At 40.1% G+C, this 22,429-nt stretch overlaps 2 protein-coding genes across 3 annotated transcripts in view; both read left to right on the plus strand.

Annotated features, from left to right (window-relative positions):
* Positions 1–270: 270 nt before the first annotated feature.
* Positions 271–7,189, plus strand: NSDHL (NAD(P) dependent steroid dehydrogenase-like). Its single transcript, XM_053472656.1, has 8 exons — positions 271–311; positions 1,676–1,726; positions 2,154–2,315; positions 2,647–2,793; positions 5,341–5,469; positions 5,580–5,722; positions 6,266–6,368; positions 6,625–7,189. The coding sequence occupies exons 2-8, from the start codon at positions 1,706–1,708 to the stop codon at positions 6,955–6,957; spliced, it is 1,038 nt and encodes a 345-aa protein (XP_053328631.1). The 5' UTR covers positions 271–311; positions 1,676–1,705; the 3' UTR covers positions 6,958–7,189.
* A 1,920-nt stretch (positions 7,190–9,109) lies between these two features.
* ZNF185 (zinc finger protein 185 with LIM domain) overlaps positions 9,110–22,429 on the plus strand; it is a 34,973-nt gene continuing 21,653 nt past the window's right edge. For both annotated transcript variants that reach the window (XM_053473416.1, XM_053473417.1), the window contains exons 1-8: positions 9,110–9,263; positions 16,973–17,028; positions 18,692–18,827; positions 19,404–19,475; positions 20,053–20,124; positions 20,575–20,661; positions 21,532–21,570; positions 22,085–22,150. In XM_053473416.1, the coding sequence (XP_053329391.1) occupies positions 17,004–17,028; positions 18,692–18,827; positions 19,404–19,475; positions 20,053–20,124; positions 20,575–20,661; positions 21,532–21,570; positions 22,085–22,150 (497 nt within the window). In that variant the 5' untranslated portion in view covers positions 9,110–9,263; positions 16,973–17,003. The remainder of the gene's footprint in view (positions 9,264–16,972; positions 17,029–18,691; positions 18,828–19,403; positions 19,476–20,052; positions 20,125–20,574; positions 20,662–21,531; positions 21,571–22,084; positions 22,151–22,429) is intronic.

Raw genomic sequence — 22,429 nt, forward strand, 5'->3', positions numbered from 1 at the left:
GTTCTGATAGGTGAGCTGTCAAACAGCTAGCCAATAAAAACACTCACACAAAATACGAAATATCTTTTCAAGAACGAGGTTTGGAACGCACTGTAAGGCCTTGTTTATGAGGGCGCAACTTTTTGACGTCAGGAAACGGTTGCTACAGGCAACGCTTTCTGTTCTCCCTATTGGTTTGTGCCCGGCGAGGTCGACCAATCGCATGCTGGCGCCCGTGCTCTGCTGATTCTCAGCCCATTGCTGGTGATATTATCTGGGGATAGGTGGGTGAATGACCACTGACTGTACGGTCCGGGCTTCTGAAGGGTGAGGTAAGTAATCGTTTCCCCGGGAGAGGAAGTCCATTAGCAGCCAAAGAGTGTGAGCATAAAGGCGGAGAAGCTTTAACGGAGGGGGCTGTCAGGACATCGCCTCCTGCAAACAAACCCCTCTCATCCTACTGCAGGCTCCGGCATGGAAATAGTTAAAATGCTTTCGTACAGGAGAAATAAAGTAACAGTTTCCTGCAGATCGTGTATTTTGGGCTTTTTAATATTTCCCCTTTTTGTTTTTAATTTAACTGTTTTGTTTTAAAATGTTTACAGAGTAGAACATAACAAGAGCCATACAGACTATATATATATATATTAGTACATACGTATCTACATATAGGGAATTTAAGCATGTATGTACGGTAATAGACATGATGAAGCTATCCTAAAACGAGGCTAAAGACTGATAAAGCTCTGAGCCTCTGTGTCAGTACATAGAAGGTGCCGACCCGACCGGCTGAAAAGTTCTTGTCTTCTGTCAAATTCTATGTTTCTATTCTTTAATTTGGTTTTATGCAGGACATACAGGTAATTCCCCCCAAATAGATATTCTGGATAGGTGGTGAGCTCAGTGAGGTGTATGTTCTATAGTAACAATAAAATCTTTATTATTATTATTATCTTTTATTTATATAGCGCCAACAATGTACGCAGCACTTCTTACCCTCTCCGTACATTCAAAGGGTCTGAACTAGAACTGACAGACTAAGACAAACTGATACTTTGGGGAAAGAGCGCCCGGCTCGCAGGCTTACAATCTAGAGCGTTTAGTATTTGATTGGAACAAGTCTCGCTGAGTTATATCCACTAAGTGACACTCAACTTGTATTCACCAAAACGTACAGTATAGAAACACAGGAGAGAAGCACAGAAAGGTTCCAGTCAGTGTGTAAATACTGCCTGAACAATGTGTTACTGTAGGCACCCTAGTGGCTGTTTGTGTAACTGCAGATGGTTGTGGTAGAGGCTTCCAAATCTGTTAAACAGAGCCTCCTGAATAAGACTTGCTGCTTCTGTTGCCGCACTTCTCTGTTATATACGGGTATTTCTTCCCTGGCTACAAACACCAATTCATTCATTTTTAATATCCATCTCGGTGTTTCTGGTCCCTTTCCCATATATTTACTAAGAAGAGGTCATGAATGTGTCATCTAATTGCCTACTGCGTAATGTTCCTTATTGATATAGTTAATATCGACCGTAAAGCCTGCATATACCGTGTCACATGTCCTTGCGATTTAACCTTTGCACCACCGGCTCTCCTCCTGCATCTCCGTGGCCGTCAGTCCGTGAACCTTCCTACGCGGTATTTCATGGAATGCCTTTGTGTGAATGACTGACAATTCTTATCTCTCGTTTTTCAGACAGAGATTTTACCTTGAAACGTTCCCAACATGACAACGAGATTACGACCAGTGAGTTCACCCTCCCAAGCAGTAAAAATACTTGTCGGAATTTATGAATGTTTCACGCAGATATTATATGGGAATTATCACATCTTGTGTTCAGAGGGCCATCAGATGGTTCCACGTTCATTGTTTTGGTCATCAGAATGTAGATAAAGAAGAAAACTCATAGGCTCGCTGGTGCGATGTGACGATAGTCGGATTTACGTAGACTCTGGGATCTACCCAGCAAAAGTGACAAAAACTAAAACTTTCAACCTTTCTGTCCATTTTTCCTGTTTGTTTTTTTTTTGTTTAGAGATATTTTGTTGATATTGTCTTAATTGACTAGGAATAGACCCCTCAGGCATGCCAATAGTTAAATGTTTAATGTTTCCTTACTTTTATACTCTTAATTCAACGATGTGAACTTTTTTCGCACTTCATTGCGCTCCAGGCCAGCAAGAAATGCACTGTGATCGGCGGCAGCGGCTTTCTGGGGCAGCACATGGTGGAGCGTCTGCTGGACAAAGGATATTCCGTCAATGTGTTTGACGTCCGGAAAGGATTTGAGAACGAGCATGTGCAGTTCTTCATCGGTGATCTCTGCCGCAAACAGGTGAGCACAACGTTCGAGGTTTGTCCGAACCGTTTAACTATTTATTTACTTAACACCCAATTCTGGTTTTCTTGACTCCCACCCCCATGTTAAGAAGGTATAATTAAAATTTTGTATTAACCCCTCCATGACAAAGCCCGTACATGGGCTCACAACTCATTGTCCTTAATGGGTTTAAGGACAACCAGTTGTCTTTAAGGGGTTAAACTTTCCCATGTTTCTCTGTTTTCCCATTGGCTCGTAAAGTGTGTTTTGCGAATCAAAGTAAAATGTTATGGAAACTGTGTACGAAGTGTTCTAAATTTTTTGACTTCTGCTTTTTCTTTGTCAGGATTTGTTACCGGCGTTACAAGGCGTGAACGTCGTGTTTCACTGCGCATCGCCGGCCCCTTCCAGTGACAACAAAGAATTGTTTTACAGAGTCAACTTTACCGGAACAAGGACAGTCATTGAAGCCTGCAAAGAAGCTGGCGTTCAGGTAATCTAAACATCTGGGGACTTGTCGCCTGTCGTGCTTCCGCAACTAGCTCAGCAGTTAATAGTAATATTTAATCTGCCTATAGCTTGTACTTTTTCCAGTTTGATTAAAACGATTGCCTTGAGGAAGCTGAATTCTTTTGCGTAAATCGGCTACTCAATGAGGATATACCCAACAGGCATCCTTTCACTAACCACCCATCACAAATTCTGCCAACCACTAAAACAGACTACATACAATGTGAACAGAAGGTCCAGAATCTGTGAGCAGATTGGAAAGAAGGCTAGTATTGCGTTACATTTCTTTATACAGCTCCAGCTGATTCCATTCTGCTGTTCCTAATAGGATACAGTGGATGTATTTAACAAAGGAGATGTCAATTTGGCAGGAAAATTAACGTGTTACATGGATACATAGTGGTACAGAAGGATAAGAGGGCCCTGTTCTTATGAGCTTACAATCTATTAGGCAGTTGCTGGGGATTTCCTCGGGTCATTGGAGTTGTCTACTGGATCTCCTCATTTTAGCATAAGTGGATCAATCAGTTCCCACCTTTTTCCATGAAACAGCCAGCTGGATTTACGTGAGAAGCAGAGTCTGCAATCTGATGGGATTCCTCTATTGTGTCTGCCTTCCTCTGTCTAATTAGTAGTGTAGACCACAACTCCCATCATCCTTAGGTAATTGTGGCTGGCAGAAGGATGCTAGAGAATCATGGGATTTGTAGTTCCCAAACAGCTGGAGAGATACATATTTGCAACCCCTGGTCAATAGTATGGGTCTGTTTTTATATTTGGACCAGATTATTCAGAATGAAAATTCCATATTTTATTTTGATGGGGTGGGGAAGCTGCATTAATGGAATATATTAATAAATACCCTTGAATTATACTTCATTTTCTTTACATGTTTATCTTCTTTGTAGCTCGTTGCCTTGGGCTGTTTAGCATGCAGTATTATAAACCACCACTAGGGGGATACTTAAACTTTTGTACTTGGTCTTTAGTTCTTCCCATGACCTTCCTTTTAATTGTCAGGCCAGCGATCATTTAATCTGAAGAATCCGATTGTAATCTTATTCTTATACCTGCTGTTAATGTACTCAAATCACAATAAAGAGCTGTCATAACTAATTGAATAGCAAATGATGCATTAATCTCCGTTAATTATCTGGGCCAAAATATGGTTTGGTTTTTAAATCTGTTTGTTTTCATTTCAATCTACAAGTGGATTTGCACTCAAATTGCAGCAATTTCCCCAAATTGTTCTCAGCTGGTTACATCATTGTTTAAGAACTTTAAATCCGCGTCCTTTATGATATTATGTATTTGCTGTCCAACTCCAGGTGCTTATTTTTTTTTATTTTTTAGATTCCAACTCTCATAATCCTAAAACACTCTGCGACTATATAGTTTGCAGGCTCAGAAAGGGACTTGTTGGACGGCCAAAATAGTGCTGGGATCAAGTCTTTTCGTTTTAGCGAAATGTTTCCAGAAACCCCCATTTAAATATTTGAGGGTTTTCTCTCCAAATAAAACCCATTTTGAAATGGCTGGGTGATGAAGCAGAAAGCACTGGGACTGCATGTTGTTTCCGAGCCACCTCTGGGTGGAGGGAGCTGGGAGTTTCCCTCTAAAGTCACAGCTAAAGGTGTGGAGGTGATTAAAAAAGTTAAAGGTAGGGCCGTATGTGGCAAGCTGCTCGCTCGAGAATATAAAATAACTTTGGTGTTCATTTTTCCTGTGGTGGCGTGTAAGAGCGGACAGATCTCCAGGATTCGTGTGCCGCTAACATCCCAAATATTAATAGAAACCAGATCCGAATTAAGTGATATTGTGATTAGTGCGTCGGTGAACTAGGTTTAAAGTTATTTTTTTTTTTTTTTTTTTTTTTACCTGGCGCATGGGTAGATCAGCTCAAAGGGAATTAGTAGCCCGTGGTAAATAAGAGATTTACTTGAAATCTGGTATGCTACGACCTGTCATGGTGAAATCCGAGGAAGTTGGCAGATGCCTTGTTAAGAGCCTTTAATGAATGTCATTAGCATTTTTTTCCAGCGACAGGCGACTCCGTCTCACCCTCTGCTTTGTCAGGCGTGTTTCGGATTATTTCTCATCTGAATTCTGACAAGTCCAGGTTCACGCCTCGAGCACCCACCCTGCTCTTCCTGACAAGTCTGCACACAGCTACTCTACAGCGAGGCGTGCTGCCCAGAAGCCGAGCGCTTTATTGCACGTTTCTTCTCGATAATAAGCAAAGATTAATAATGATGGATGGAACTTCAAAAGTCCATCATCTGAAATCACTAATCCAACCCTTTTTAGACTTTATTCCTATTAAAACCGGTTTGGAATGTGTTTCTTCCTGTATATTCTCTTCAGCAGGCACAATGCATCGATTTAAAGGCATTAGGAAGATTCTGAAAGACAAGGATCTAGCGTGATAACTTTCAGAGTTTAGAGACTACGTTTACATCACAAACTTACTGGGTAGAAGATGTGATAAAATGTCTTCCGCTCTTTTTTTATTATTTTATTCTCTTTCCAGAAACTAGTACTTACAAGCAGCGCCAGTGTCATCTTTGAAGGCACGGACATTAAGAATGGGACAGAGGACCTTCCTTATGCCAGTCAACCCATTGATTATTATACCGAGACTAAGATCCTTCAAGAGAAGGTGAGGCTGATTCTTCTCCATAAAAGTATACTTTGTCTGGATTGCAGGTTTTGTGACCTCACAGATTATAACAACCTAAAATACTAATGTTATTTTGGGTTCTACTACAGGAGGTTCTAAGCGCTAATGATCCAGCAAATAACTTTTTAACTGTTGCTATCCGGCCTCATGGGATATTTGGACCAAGAGACCCACAGCTCGTTCCTATACTCGTGGAGACGGCTAAAAGTGGGAAGATGAAATTCATGATTGGGTAAGGGCTGCTGCCTTCGTGTTTTAGATGTTTACCAAGTGTCTGTTCTGTGGTTTGGATGCATTGTCCCTGATACATAGTTACGTCAAAGCCAAAACCAAGCAGGATTCTGCCTGTCTTATCAAATATGTACCATGTATCCAGAAAGACAGAAGTGTCCGTTATCCTTGATGTCTGAGACTGGTTGCCTTGAGTTTAGAAATAGTCTTATTTCATAGGCGCAAAACACATGTTTGAGAGCAGTGAGTAGGGAGCTGGCACATTAGGGTGCCTTGTCCCAACCAGCACTGCTTTAACGTAAGTACCCCCGATATTAACTTATTTCCAGATTAATAAATCAGTGCTTTTGTTTCCTGTGAAATACTGTTAGTGTCTGAAATAAAGCAGTCATTGAAGTACCTTTTGTATTCTATAAATTGAAGGTCAGTAGAGCACACAAAGATGAGTAGGCCAAGAAGGAATAATAACATTACAATGAACACTGCAGAGCAGCCGTTCTGTCCAATGTGAAATGCTAACATTGCTTTTTTTTCTCTCCAACAGAAATGGGAAGAATTTAGTAGACTTCACGTTTGTGGAAAATGTGGTCCATGGACACATTCTGGCAGCAGAACACCTCCAGAAAGACTCGCGGCTGTGCGGAAAGGTAGATTACATATCTGTTGGGATATACAGTTATGAAGTTGTTATCTTTATTTGTTACAGAAGCATGTATCTTAAATAACTAACAATATGCAGACCTACACATATCTAGATTCAAAGTTTTAAAAGTACTTCTATTTGTTGATTTAGAAGTATTTAAAGTTTAAAATATAAATATTTCTATAACATCTGAACTGTTTTAATACTGCGTTATTTGTTTTGTTGGCTTGATTATCTTTTTTTTTTCTCTTATACTATAGGCCTATCACATCACAAACGACGAGCCGATCCCATTCTGGACGTTCTTGTCCCGCATCCTAGTTGGTCTGAACTATGATGCACCCAAGTATCGCATTCCTTACTGGCTGGCTTATTACCTTGCTTTTTTTGTGTCGCTCTTGGTGTTACTAATAAGTCCTCTGGTTAAAGTCAAGCCAACATTTACTCCCATGAGGGTTGCCCTGGCCGGGACCTACCACTACTACAGCTGCGAGAGAGCCAAAAAAGACATGGGCTACAAGCCAGTAGTCAGCCTAGACCAAGCGATAGAGAGGACCGTCCAAAGTTACTCCCATCTAAGAAAAACATCTTAAACTATACGGCACATTCAGATATTTAATTTGAAGTCTTATGGAACCAGTGTCCTAAAAAAAAAAAAAAAAAAAAAAAAAGCAGGGACAAAAGACTTTTTAGGATGGCTCTTTATTGTTTTCTTTTAGCTAAGTGACACTTTAATGACAGCAACTGTTAATTTATGTTGTGGGGGCATTCTGGAACATCACTAAACCAGTGCTATCGCTGTTAATAAATTGCTTTACTACAAAACATCATAGGTCTTTTCTTTATGAAAAATTAATTTTGGGTACTACGTTGGTATGTTTCCGTAATTGTGGAACTTAAACTAATATGTATTGGAGATGTAGAAGAAATCTATGTATAGGAAACTCTTATCTACACCAATGAGGCATTTATCTGAATACTGACTTTGTTTGCAAGAGATATTTATTATTTAGTGCTCCCACAATCTATATACTAGCTGTTGGGATACAGAGTGGAAGTGAGATCTAGGACTGCAATCCATTGCTGCACCGATTGCTGCCCTGTGAGGCTGTGATGCGGCTTTTATGAATATAATTTAAAGATCTATACAATGTCATCATTACAATGGCTAAACAGGACATACAGTACAGAGTCGTGCATCACATAACAGTTTGGACAGAAACAAAAGAGCCCCTGCACATTCCCATTATGTTTCAACAGCGCCTTCTCTAGCAGTCTCTGTTGTTAGACAGCCAGGGCATTGTGCAACCAGATTGTTTTCTTTGTACCATCTAAGAATATCTTTGAATATACCAAACATAAGCTTTACTTAAACGTCTTGGACTTTAGGCTAAGATCAAGTATGGTCGAACAGATGGAAACACATGGACCTCTGGCCTTATGGCTGAGGAGGCAAGAAGGCCAAAGTTCTCTATGGACCCCAGTAAATGGTATACGTCAAAAGATGTTATTTGGGGGGGGTGCAAAAAGCACTCATTAGGATTGTACTGGTAAGAGCACCAAGATCTAGCACTGCTAGATCCTTCCTTTCATTTTTTCCCCAACGGCTAAGCTGGCAGATAGTGAATATCATTTTATAATGCCAGCCACTCCCTGGGCAAAAATGGCCCTTTTATATTCTAATTTTCCTTTACATATTATACTTTTTTTGTTGTGCGTGTTTGCATATATATATGTGTGTGTATATGTATGTATGTATGTATGTATGTATGTATATATATAAATGCCACATCCTTTCTGGCCACAATGAAGACTTGAATGGTTCCCCTCTTTCAAGGACCAAGAAGATCAGCCCTTCCTATCAGCCTGGCTGTAGAAAAGGTTTGCATGTCCATTTGAGGAGTAGAACCCCAGCAGAAGAAGAAGGGGGACTCGATGGTCCACTGGTAGGAGTTTTACACAACAGATATACCACACATTTTCATCAGAGGTACCGCAGCTGGGGCTACAATGTTTTGTAGCCTTTAGATCTTTGCAACCTGTATCGAGGAAGGCAATAAACGGCCCCAGAGATTCTCCATGTAGAAAAGTACCAATTACCACGTCTGCAACCTGAGGCAACCAGCTTCAAAGGTGTCCTAGTTAGAAGTCTCCTCCTTGCTACAGCTGGTTAGATCAAACTGCAAACTACATTCATTTCATTAAAGCTATAGGACAGGTAAGGGTGTTCCTAAAGTGTTCTCCCCGTGTTTATTGGAACAATGAAGAATATGAAATTGACACAAAAGATATATTATTGCAAGTAATTATGCGTCAAGAAAATGATCTGTCCACACCTCATAGATCATGCCTCCCCAGCCACTAAAAAAAAGCAAATACTTTAGAAACCCCACGTCTGCGGGTGTCCTTTAGCCGAATGCTGGAAAACGAGTTTGATGAGTTAAAAATGAGAAAAAAAATGTGTAAATCTGTCAATGAAACGAAAAAAAAAAATGACAAGATCCATTTATTAAGCAAATAAACAGCAAAAAAAAGTTAGTAAGGTGTTGGTTTCCAGGATACCGGCTGAGATGACTCCCGTAGAGAGAATCTGAGGAATGTGGCAACTATACTCACTTAGAAACAGAGGAAGCAAAGGACAGAGGAATTTTTTTTAAGAGAAACCAGTTTGATCCCCTAAAGGGCACAACACATGCAACTCCTCCCTGGCGTGGAACATGGGCTTGGCTTGTGAATACAGACAGCACATTTTCACTCCCTGCTCCGACAGGTAAACACAAGTCTGATATACCTGACAGCCAAGGAGAGCTCTGCTACATCTGCCTATAGAATCCACAAGAAACACCAAGCTGTGAAGTGGATTTACCTGCAGGAATCTCATTCTGAAACAGCATTAAAGGTAAATCTTCTTACTGGTGCGAGTTACGTTCCCCGGTTCCGACCTGCTGCAAATCTAGGCTGGGCTGTGTTATATCTGTCGGATATCTGTATGTGATAAGCCCAACGGTACCTCCGGTTTCATTATGGTTGTGCGTTGGTACGTGATGCTCGGATTCCTTGTGAAAAGTCAATTCTTATTCCGTGAGATATTTCCAGATAAACAAATAAGACAGGGTAGGCATGGACAACCACGAATAAAGGAAAAGGCAAAGGGTTTGCAACCTTTGGAGATCCACCTGCTGTGGATCTCATCTCCCAACTGAGAAGGATAGGACGGTCTTAAACAGTTGGGGGATAGCAGTTGGATTGCATTGTTCCAGAGATGATTAAATCTGCAACCATAAGGATTAGGCAGACCAGCGTTACCCAGTCTAGCTGCATTCTCTAATATAAATAACTTTCGCAATTAACAGGTTTATTAACCAAGAACCCATTAGACCCAAACGAAATAACCCTAGCCATACATTTACAACCATAGATTAAACACCTTATTCTATAAGGTTACTTGAGACATTAAGCTTTGATGTTGCTTTACAAAGTTTTGAGTAATGGTGAGAGATTACCTGTCGGGGCGCACAAACAAGGAGATGTTTCTGGTCCCACTGGAGCCAAATCATTATTTGCTAGAATGTGATTTTTATGGAATTTCTTCCACTTTGTTCATAATTTGCCTTTTAAAAATCTTTTTTTTATGACCTAAGCAAAGTAAAGCGCGTTTTGAGTATATATTTTCAGGGCTGCACCCAGCGCATGCCGTAATATCCATAAGCTTAGACTCGCCACTCCCAAAGTTTCCTTGAGTATTAGGATTCTGCTAACCTTCCCAATACTTCCCCAGAGCTAGTTCTATAGCCTTCTAGAAACTTTGTGTCAAAATTCACTGATATTTGAATCACAGATTTAAATGAAAGAGTAAAATTTGACGGGTTTAAGTGCAGAGAAATTTATGACGGAAAGGATGGAAGGTGTAGTTATTAACCCTATTGCATTGCCCTGATCATGAATGTTCTGTTATATTAAATCATAGTAACCGGCTCTCCATGCAGCCTTTGTTTATGAAGGATATGTGATGGTCAACCATGAGTAGGTGGACAACGCATAGTTATATTATTTGGTTTGCCACATTTTCTCAGTTATCACCAACTGCGGGCTCTAGAATTCATTATTATATGTAGGAGAAAAAATATATATAAGTTCTGGCTAACTTGTGCCTAGATAGATACCAACCACATCCCACCCATGAAGACCCATGAAGGCCAAAATGTATCTCTGGGGTTGTTGGCTTCCTCATGCAGACTCATTTGTTGATCAGTCTAATGGCTCAAATTGAGCTAAACCTTGAGTTGCTCCTGAGCAGGGATGCACCATGGAGCAGATTATTAAGCAGTTGAGTTGTTCTCAAACCTGATTGAAGGTAATTTCACCCTTTGGGTCCACCCCAAGTGTAAAGGTGGGTGCATTTTGGTTTTAAAGACCTGAAGTTCTGTTTCCTTGTAATTGTGGCCAATATCGGACAGGCTCTGTGTGTCTTAATTTGGAGTAAATGCTTTAAGGAGGACATAAGAAACTAAAAAAGATCTTATAACATGATTTACATCTCACATTCTATTCTAAGATGCTTGTAATCCTATAGATAGCTGGATAGATAGTTGCCACATGGCCCAGTGATATTAAACACTCTAGTTCTTGCTAAATTCAGTTGATGATGCCTTGGATTTGGCTGGCAAACCAATTACTTGAAGAAGAAACAGAAGCTCAAGTTGACAGTAATGGTGGTTGGCGAAGGAGTTTTCAAGATCATTTTCGGAATACAAAATGCATTGGGCTCCTATGATTGGCAACACGTTACAAGACTTGGAATAAAGGTGGACAATATAATTAGTTTACACATAAAACCCTTTGTTCCCTTAGAAAAAACAATTATGATTTTATGCACTGGTGATTGCTACTATCATTTGCATTATGAACATTTGCCCCTTGGGTATTTTTTCTGCTATCAGGCATTTTAAGACCCAAGTCTGATAGAAACAGATAATTTAATAGCAAGAAAAACCTTGAGTAGCCGTTTGATCAGCTAAAAGTTTAAGATAAGCTTTCATTCATTTCCATGTTTGGCCACCATGGTTCTTTATGAGTCGATGGGCTTAAAACTTGCTTTCTCAGTTTGACAAGGCTATTTTTTTCACATTTTATTTAATTTGAGGCATCTTTAATTAATGCTTAAATTTACACTAAAGTTACATAAAAAAATACATTTAGAGAAGTTTAATTATATAATTTGGGTAATTTGGAGATTTATTGCTTGTTATTTTTATTACTCCCTTTAAAAGCAAATGGTGATTCCCATCTGTGCAATCACTGTTATTAACCTTCATTTAAATTCTACCTGTCTGCTGGAAGCCACAAATTAGCTTTTTATAATTTGTTTTTGAAACCTTTGTTTTTAAAAAGTGGGGGTCCAAAGTGGGTTCCAGGTTCCCAGTCTTTCTCTTCTGAGGTTGCACTTCCTGAAAGTATATGAAATCCTGGAAAAGTGCCAGATGATATCGGTCCCCTTCCAAAGAGGAGAAACACTTAAGTCAGGGGTTCTCAAACTGCGGCCCTCCAGCTGCTGCAGGACTACATCTCCCATACTCCTCAGCCAGCCCCTTAGCTGAAGGAGCATTATGGGAGATGTAGTCCTGCAGCAGCTGGAGGGCCGCAGTTTGAGAACCCCTGACTTAAGTCATCAAAATGAGGCCCGCTAACCTCCCCATCAAAAAGCCAAATATCTGAGGATGCGGCTCTATTGTGGCAATTTGAATCCACTAAAGAAACCAGAACTGGAGACTAACAGGTGGAGGTAAAATTTAAAAAGTTGTAAAGAAGGTTCCATTAGTGCTTTCAGTGCAGTCAATAAAACCTGTATAATGGACCTTCTATGAAAGCACCTCAGGTTTCCTACACCTTCAACTTTAAGGCCAGAGGATCAAAACCTTCTCGCTCTCTCACAAATACTACACTTGACCCAAAATTCACTGCTTTCAAATTGTACACTGACCGATTTATTTCCAAATGCAGAGAAAAAACCAAGGCAGTGCAGGAGCATCGGGGCTGTTTAACTGTAGTCGGTGTAGCTACCCCTCTTGCCCATTGGACTGGCAACACCTAAATCAGCAATATCAGCCACAACCGGGGAGAAATTCCATTAATAGCTGCTAATTTGACTATAATATAATACCATACTATAACACTATACTATAACATTGCCAAAATGGATAGACATTGTGGTAGCAAAGCCAGAATGGGGATGACTAATTGGCCTCGGGAATTTTAAGGCCAGCAGACACCTAATAACATATGTGCGCCTTCTAGCTGGGTACACGCAGCCACACGTTAAGTTTTTATATGGTCTCGCGGTAAATAGCCATTCATAGGCAGCTAAGTACGTAGTGCTACCTGCCCGCCCTGAGCATTTGCCTGGCTTGCCAGACGGCCGGTCCAGGCCTGCATTGGTGGAAAAAAACATGCAGATGACTTCATGCAGTGAGAACTTTATCGATAATCTCGAATGCATTCATGATTTGGGTCAGTACTATGTTTTAATTATCCTATAATTGAATAGTACTGACGTCATAATTATAATATAGAGTTGTGTTTCAACAGCTCCTTTACTACACTATATATATCATGGTGATGCTACTGGATGAGTTTGGCTGGCCCTGTATAATGCTCTGGCTCTGAATAATCTCCTGTATTGTATTTTATCGGGTCAACTCAGTGCTTCTTACTGTAGAAACTTGCCAGTATTGGCCCCTTGTAATACGTAGTGAAATTAAAAAGAGTTAAAATGACAATTCCCCTTCCAATGTTAAGGATAAGTCCCAGAAGTGGCCTTCCTGGACCTTACTGTCCAAGGCATACAGAAACAAAACTCTGTCTAGAGCTGTTGGGTCAGTTGGGCAAAAGCCCCCATTTGCTTATAGTCTACCCCATCATTGACAATCTCGAGAAGAAAGACTGACCTCCGCACCTCCTCTCACATGATCTCCTCAACCCCCAGTGCCACTCTTGCCATAATACTACATTTTCGGGCCCCTGGAACTGTTCTGTTTTTTTCTTACTGTTTTGATGGCTGTTGTTATACATTACAGACTAATGGATGGATCATTTTTATGTTAATGATGTTGATTGCACGCACACGTAATGGCTGTATATACGTGGTGAAGGTGTTGATGTTTGTGTTCTGTGCTGTGTCGCAGCATGTCTTGTATAGGAAATGTATGTTTAGCTTATGGATAAACTCAATTGAACATGGGCACTTCGGTTCTAGACTGCTCCTATGGGTGGGACTGGTCTAGCATACATGTGGTTTTACATCTATAACGGCACAAGTGAGTGATGTGCCTGAGTGTTGTATGTTCTGTGTGTTTTTCTAACATGTCCATGAAGAAGTAGCAGGTCGCTCATAACGTGCAGTTATGTCAAAGATATAGGATGCGTCAAACTTGACCATGAATGTCCTTTGTAACCATTCTAAACAGAAAGTAGCATCTTATGGTGTCTATGTCTTTCATGTACAAGTAGCACAGTCTGTGTGCAAGGGAGCGAGGAACAATCTATTTTGCAGCTTCTCAGGCAGTGCAAATGTTGCTAGGCTGGTTTAGCAGGGTCTTGGGGTGGCTACGGTCTGACAACAAACTATGTAGTTACAGTCACACCTCCCCAAGGAATTAGCAAGTAGCCAGGCACACCCTCATTAAAGGAGGCTGTGGTTCATTTAAGATCAACTCCAAAGTGAAACTGTTGCAATTCATACTGGAATTATAAAATAGAAGTAAAAGTACAGGGCTGATGTTTTTTACTTCCTTAGTGCAATAATATAAATGGATTGGTGAGGAGTATGAGCCGATTCACCTTTGTTCAAGCAGGCCAAGTAAGAAGAAATCCAGGAAGCTGCCTTGGGCGCCTGGGTCAGTGGGTCACTGGTCAGTGGTGTATTCTTTCTAGAACAGGGGCGTCTGACCTGCGGCCCTCCAGCTGCTGCAGGACTACATCTCCCATCCTCCTCAGCCAGCCCCTTAGCATTATGGGAGATGTAGTCCTGCAGCAGCAGGTTGGACGCCCCTGTTCTAGAGAGACATGGCCGAAGTGGTGGCAGTCTATGGGCTGCTTAACTAGGGACCCTGTGCTGCCTTTTTCTCCCATGATGTATCTGCTTTCTGAGAGCAAAGAATGTTTGCCAGATGTCAGCATCATTGTGTTCTACAGCCCTAGTGGTCTTAAGACATTTTAGACCAAACAGGCATGCAAACAATTAGTTTATAAGTGAAAGTAAATAAACACATGATGATTGTATTAAAAAAATGGTGTAAAAATAGGGTTCTTTGGTAGCCATTTGGTCTATACCTGGTCCTACGTGTGCTTTTGTAGTGCTTGTATAATGTTATATAATTGTCTGGGGATTGGACACCAGCAGGCTCTTTGGTTAAGGAGCAGTCATTGTGTCAGTGACTACCGATGTGCACAGAAGGTTTAATAATTACAAAGTATCTCGATGTTCTATGTAAGCCTAACTAATAAGAACACTGAAACTTGAGTTTGATGTGCGTTGTGCATGCTGCTTCTTGTTCAGTCATCTACATACTTTGGAAAAATGTAATATTGTAGCAGTCCCACCTGCACTTCCAAAACGCCGCAGAGAACCCACCTTATTCCTTGGAGAGGTTAATAATTCAAGACTTAGTTTGCTTGAGACTGAAATAGGCAATAAATGGAAAATTTGCAGTAAGTCAAATTCTTTTCTTGCTTACAGGAACAGGGAGGGAGTGTGAATTCTGTGCATAAGTATGCTCAGTCATGCCTTAAACAAACAAAAGACAAAGTATCATTAAAGCCAGACCTCATGGCTGGTATTACAGGATAACCACCACAGACCAGCCTGAGGAGATCTCTATGGTGCTCTTACTGACCCAATAACAGCACGACCTAGTGTGCACCAGCCACCCAAAAACCAACACTCGTGGTGAACACTCAGATTGACGCAACCTGGTCAGAGATAACTAAGTTTTACCTTCATCCTCAACCTTAACACCAAAGGATGAAGCTTTGCCTGTCTCGGGGTCACTTAATCTTAGCCAAAAGGCCATGGATAAAAACACAAAAAATATATTTCCAAACAAACATCTGAATGCATATTCCCACCAACTGGCATGCAGGCAGAGTCCGGGAAGCGTGTTACATCTTCTTACTAACAGTAGGATGCCTACGCAATCTTCACTGAGGGATTGTGGAGAATTAATGGGAATTTGAATGAAATGTTTCCTTTGTGTCTTTGGTTGGCACCAGACCTTAAAATATAAACATCTGATTGTGTTGTCTTGTCTGCAGCTGTTAGTGATGTAAGAACCTTTTCATGCGCAGACCCTTGTTTGCCTCTGTAAGTCTACTTCTTCTTAACTTCATTTCGACTACAAACAGTTCAATGCAGCAGAGACAAGTTCAACCAAGAGGAAGTCAAGCTTTGCTTGAACAATAAGCCCATATTCTGTAGTGTCTTAAACATTACAGCTTATACCTGAGAGCTCTCATGATTCGAGGCTCTGGGTAAGGCCTGTTTGTTCCTTTCCCAGTCATTGGATTGGTAGCTGTTCCCACTATACGCTCACTAAATGGCCATTAGGGAGGCCTGCCTCCATGGACCTTTATCCACGGCATATAGACACTGTGCACAGTGCATAGTGGACGAAGAAACTACTTCTTCACGTGTTCTGGCAGTGCCCGTTTACACCGGCTTTGAGAGATCTGGAGCTTGAACTCAAGGACTCTATTGAGAAAAAGGACTTGTCCAACCACTCTGTACTTTACAGGCCTTTTTCCAGGAACACACACAGAAGGTGCCATTGATGATGCCTGGCACCTAATGTGCTGTGTAAAGGATGCGTTATGGTTTGCCACGAACCTCCTGGTGTTGAGGAAGGAGCAGATTTCAGTCCACGACTACTCTTATGGACAGTCCTACTCCCTTCCTGGCCCACTTGTTTCTCCAACTATCTAATTTACTCCACCTTGCCCCAAGCCCACTCCCCTCACCTACCCAGGCTAATGTTGGCTAAGTTTATAGCATAATATCTATTGTCGTCGTTTGTTATAACAGATTGTGGAACATTTTATATGCATAAAAATAATTCTGCTTGATAAAGCTTGAAAAGTTTTCATCACTGCTTATACACAAGACCTGATCCTTTTATTAAGAGGTTTCTAGCTGGTTGACATGGATGCCTTTTGAAGGGGGAAATGGGCAGGGAGTGTGGTGTGTCAGGACCCCGCTCCTGCAACCTGGAGGATTCGAGTGTTGACCCAGAGAGCCGGAGAAGAGGAGTTCTCAGGGTCAAACTCGGAGAGTTCCCAGGGAGTACCATGGGCAGGATGCATAAAGATCCAATTTTTGGCATGGCTGTTGCATTTAGAAAAATTTTGAAACATTTAAGTTTTACGTGTTGAGTCTTTGTTTTCACAGCTTTGACATCGTCATAAGTTACACTAATGTGTGAACTTGGCTTTAGTGATTATAGTCACGGAACAACAGAAACTGCAGATCAGAACAGATCATGGACGTGACAAATTATATGATATAGGACTGTTGTAACAATAGAGGGTTAACTTGCGTCTTCATTCCTTATTTTGCAGATTTGCAGATTTCACAGAAGTTGTTTTAACGATGACATCTCTTCAAGCTAAAAAAGGTAAATAGGAAATTACAAATTGTGGAATTTTAAATATTTGATTATAAAAATAGCCAAAGGTCAAGCTCGTGAGACAAAGAAAACATCAAACCTTCACTCACGCTTCTCATATAAGAACAGATGTGATTAATGTTATAAAGTCTTCGGTATCATGCTTTAAGCACATCAGTGAAGACTGTGAAGGTGCCGACACTCTATGTAGGGCCACAGAGTACACTGGGCCCATAGTGTTCTTCTTTCTCTTACTGGTAAAACCCAGACCTGGGAACTGAGGGTCAGATCTTCTTGGTCCTCCTCAGAATGCTATAAGAAGGACAACTGAAGTCTTCAAGGATAGATGGGAGCCATAAAGTCTTGCCACATAATTGCAAAAGGGGTTTTCTAACAATCAATTAGCTTTTTAAAATTAAACTTGGATCAGTGAACACAACGTGCCATTGGAACACAGGAGTGATAAGAGTGATAAAGAGCCTCTGTACCCCTATGAAGATATTCCATTCAAAATCAGCCATTTCCAGCTACAACAGGTTTGGTGGAGTTTAAGCCGAGACTGATCATTCATTTCTTATAAGGAATACAGCAACACAGCATAGAATGCAATCAGCATAACCGAGTTATACTTCAATCTTGTTAGATCTCATGAAGCTTTGCACATTTGGTTTTAGACATGCCTATGTTGGCATAATTGTATTTTATATTGTTTGCTTGATGAGGAGAATCAGCATTTAAATTGAAGCAGAGTATCTACTTTGCTTTTCAAAGGACTAATTATTTCCATGATCAAAGTCGGGTAATGCCAGTGACAGTTTTATGGGATTGCATTGGACTGATGTATGCAGATTTTACCAAATGGAAATATATTATTAACCTGCTGTGATGCCTTTTAAAGGGATGAGCCATAGGAAAGAAACAACTTTCACTTGAACATCTGTGTTGAGTTACAATCTTGTGTCTAGTAAATGTGAAAAGGTGTCCTATTATAATGAAGTTGTTGGCATGAAGGTAATCTAATCATCTAGCTTTCCTCAACCCCAAATAGCTTTGGTTGCCTTGTGGACTAGCTAGTGGGCACATGTGTGTGATTGATGTGCTGCTTGTTAAGGTACCAGGACTAATTTCTGCTTGCCACCAAATGCTCTACTCCAGAGCATTCACCCGCTAGATGCCTGGTAACTTCTGCCCCCGACTGTGACAAAATGAACCGCCCAACCAACACCACAAACAATAGGGAGGAAAGGTGATACACAAAATGCCCCTTAACCCAATGACACCTGCCCTTAAATAACCTCCCAAAACTCCTCCCCAAAAACTAAGAAAACGCCATCAAGCCTAGCCCTACTCGCCATCCCAGTCAAAGGCCAATCTGGCCCATTCTGGCCTGTGGGCACCAATTCACTTGGAAGGTCCAACACTGTTGACCTCCTTCTTCTGCAAGAAGAGCTTGGTTGGTCCTCTATAATGATAGTTAAATCAGTGTGATTTCTTCAAAGCCTCTTTACACTGACTTATGTCAGTGTTGGTGCTTTATAATACATAGTGAAGTCAAAACCACAACTCTGCCGTAGACTCTCCTAACACCTCCTTAGTGAATAAACCCCACAGCAATAAGTTGAATTTTACTTTGTGATTAGTTCAGAGTGGGCTGATCAACCTTTTCTTTCAGGTGGAACTGTCAACGCAGAAGCAGACAGGCTAAGTGTCCTTAAACAAACAAGAGTCGTGACCAGACTGAAGAAGGACAAAAGCTGGATACAGCAACAGAACTCAGAGGATGAACAAGATGACATTCCCAGCCCAGTGTAAGAAACGTTCCATATATCCTGCAGAAACAATTATCCGGTGACTTCTGCACCATTTATTGTTTCCAACGTTTAACAATCTAACCAACCAAAGAGTATAGCGAACTTCTTAAGACTCCATATCCACCATGGCCAATACAACAACATCCATCTTTTATTTGTATTATTTTTACTAACATACACATGATGAATCTATAGTGTTATATTCAGGATATCAGCGATAACCTAATATCATACTAAATTGACAAACAATGAGACATTTGTAGATAAAGAAAATCATCTACCAGAGCAGGGCTTCCCAGTGTAGTACAAATTGTATTTCAATAAAATACTCTAAATATCAACATGTTATTGTGTATAGTCCTACCAATGACTGTTAACCTCTGAATGAGCAAAACTATGTCAAGTGCGCCCTGTCGTGTGAAAAAGAGAGATTTTAATTAAAAGAGTAAGTGTCAAAACAACAAACGCCATTGGGATGTCTCTGCCGATACCATCAACGATACATAGCAGGTTATAAGTGCCACAGCCTGAGAAACTCTGCTCAATATTTGACATGCATTCATTTTTTCACAGGTCGCCCCAGCTGAAATCACTTGAAGGCAGAAAGTTCTTATGGTCTCCAACGCCAGACAGCAAAGCCGATCGGTGATTATCTTTTTTTCTTTTGTAATCTGAGGAGTAGAAAGAGCTATCAGAATTTCAGAACACATTTATATTACAGTTTCATTGAGCAAACACGTCTTCCTTCCTAAATGTCAGTATACCACTATCTATCCTAAGAACGTGCAGACATATTTATCATAATAAGTGATTCATCGAGTAAAAGGGACCGTGGTGAGCTGTTGCGCTGATTATGGATCGTAACTGGCTTTGTGGACAGTTTCAGATTAATGTCACTCAAGATAGCTCCCCTCTCTTTCACTAAGTTGAGTGGTCCATTTCATTTTAAATAGTTAATTTAATTAATATGTTAACTGGTTAATGATGAGCTACTTACCATATGTTGCATAGAACTGGTGGTAGGTTCCAAGGCAACAACTATAGATTTTTAGGTCCCACCAGACACCTTACTGCCAATTATTGTGTGAAATCCAGTATCATGTCTGAATCTATCAGCCATTTAAAAAAGATGTAACCACCAGTTAATATATCCAATGTATTACGGTATTTTTCCTTATGTTTTGTTGGATTTTGTTTTATAAAAAAAATGTTTTTGTCTTAGGGATTCACCAACATTTGGTGCTAAGGAGACTGTCATGAAAACGTCCTCCTCTCCGAACCAATCAAGCTACAAGTAAGCATTACTTGTGTACTTTTCTCTTTAGAATCAATATTTTTCTCTTCAAAATATTATTATTCAAAATAAACATTCTGGTAGAGTATGTTTTCATGTGTAAATTAACTAGCGACCCAGTTGTGCCTGTGTTCTCTGGATGATTTCGATTAGATTAGTATAAAAGCTAGGTTCCAGGTATACATGGCTCCTAAAATTGTATAGTATTTGCGTAACTTTTCCTTAAAGGACATAAAGGATAAGGACATAATAACAATCATGTGTTTCTTAACAGGTCTAAAAATTAGGTAAATATAACCTCAGAGAAACAACACAGGACATATTACACCGTGTCATGATTTATTCTATAAAAATAAAGCCAAAATGGTGAAGCCTTGTATGTATGTATGCACGTATGTGTATGTCAAAACCTATCCAATAAATGTTTGTTTTATATTTTATTTTATCCAGTCAGTCCACATATACTGTTAATGAAAGCCGTACTTCATCTGTAACATCTCAGTCATCTCCACCAGCTTCCTTACAGTCTAATAACAGGTAAGTAAAGACTTATTTTCTTTCAGTCCCAAATCAGAATACAAACACTTTATAAATCTGAAACCTTGACAGAGGTGAGCTAATTGTCCCTAACCTTAGTTATGGTTATTACCGTTATTTTCCCTAGCTATAAAGTAAATTAATATCCTTATCAGTAATTTATATTCTTAATGAATACTCTTATATTCTATGGAGTTATCAAGATAATATAGGGTGCTTTTTTGTATAATTATTTATTGTATGACTACTTTGTAGACTATTTATAGTCTGATGGACACTTTTCAAGTTTTTGCGGAACAAGCCCAAAATGTCACTTAATCTCCGTTGTCCCCCGCCCAGCAGGGAGCTCTCCAGATGTTTTTAGAATATAATTAAAAGTTAATGAAGAACATAGGTTTTGCTGGAAAGCAGTTATTAAATGCACTGAAAGAAAAGGGTATTTAAACCCTGAAACATGTCTGAATATATACTGTGTTATTAGGTTTTCATTACTTGTTTAACCAACCTTGGGGTCGGCTGAGTCTATAGAATGCCTCCTTCGTAGCAGTGATCATTCCTGTGCTGCCTGTACATTTAAAGGAGTACTATAATTATAGTAGTTTAAGCGAGAGTTCTGTTTCTGTCTGTCATGCTGGGATCTATTTTGACCTCCTTAAAAGTGGGACAAGATGGTAGAAAATGGGACACGATGGATTTGGATGCCAAAGTGGGAATGTCCAACCAGTATCTGTACACTTGGAATAAATGATGATGGTTGGAAAGTCTTTATACTGTTTCGCTTTAAATCAGATGCTGCCAACTAATCAGCAGGTCTATTCTGTGTAATGATACTTTGTAAATAATACCGATTTTATTTCCGGCTTTGTTTAGAACGCCTGCTTCCAGAGCATCGACCGGATACATAATAAGGTGAGATAAATCAACTTACAGAAGCTGGTCATGATCCATGGTTTGAAGTACCTGAACCCCTAGACACCTGTTATGATGAAAACAGTTAAGCAAGATAAATAGCGTTTTCACAGCGATGGGGTTCATTTGCTTACACGCAGGTGGGGCAGTTGTTGATAAACCTTGTTTAAAAGATTGTTGCTAATTTTGTTACATTACTGCCCCCCATTTGGAGGCAGCCTTTGTTAGGATGGGGCAAGAAGAAGGAAGAGAACATCAGGACAGGAAATTGATCACAAACCACTAGTTTTTTCTCCCCATATTTTATCAAAGACATCAACTTTTGTGTCGTTAGTTTAAAACTTACTATCTCCAAAACAATTTCATTAAGCAAAAAAGCCTAAACTATCAGTCATTTTAATAAAAGAATGAAAGAAGAAGAAATTCAATATCCGTGCAGCATTCTGTAGTTCTCATTAAGACTATCTTCTCTTTTAATATTAATTATTTGTGTTATTCATTTGCGTTCATGTAGGGGGCAACCGCTTAATCCATCTGCACAAGTAAAGAGTCAAAACTCGTATAATGGATACCAGAAAAGGTAAGTTGTGTGCATTAAATGGCCTTTGTACCTACTGGTAAATCACAAGTTAATACAGATATACTATACATTTCCTAAATACAGAAGTCACGGCTAATGGAATTCTGAATAATGTACTGTGGACTGCAATTCCCAAGATGCGAGGGAAGGATTGTGGGAGTCAGGCTGGTCCTTGAACAAATAGCACCCCACAGAAAATGTCTTTAGTCTGCACCTCATTTGCATTGAATCTAATTCTACACTTTGGGGTTACTCTTTGCAGTGACTGCCGGTGCTCCC

Source organism: Spea bombifrons, chromosome 8, assembly GCF_027358695.1.
Source record: "Spea bombifrons isolate aSpeBom1 chromosome 8, aSpeBom1.2.pri, whole genome shotgun sequence".
In the NCBI taxonomy this organism is placed as follows: Eukaryota; Metazoa; Chordata; class Amphibia; order Anura; family Pelobatidae; genus Spea; species Spea bombifrons.

Bases quoted from the DNA above. Each gene is read 5' to 3' on its own strand.
- NSDHL (XM_053472656.1), top strand. From the start codon at position 1,706: ATGACAACGAGATTACGACCA. The intron at 5,470-5,579 runs GTGAGGCTGATT...GTTCTACTACAG, and splicing joins CTAAGATCCTTCAAGAGAAG to GAGGTTCTAAGCGCTAATGA. The intron at 5,723-6,265 runs GTAAGGGCTGCT...TCTCTCCAACAG, and splicing joins AAGATGAAATTCATGATTGG to AAATGGGAAGAATTTAGTAG.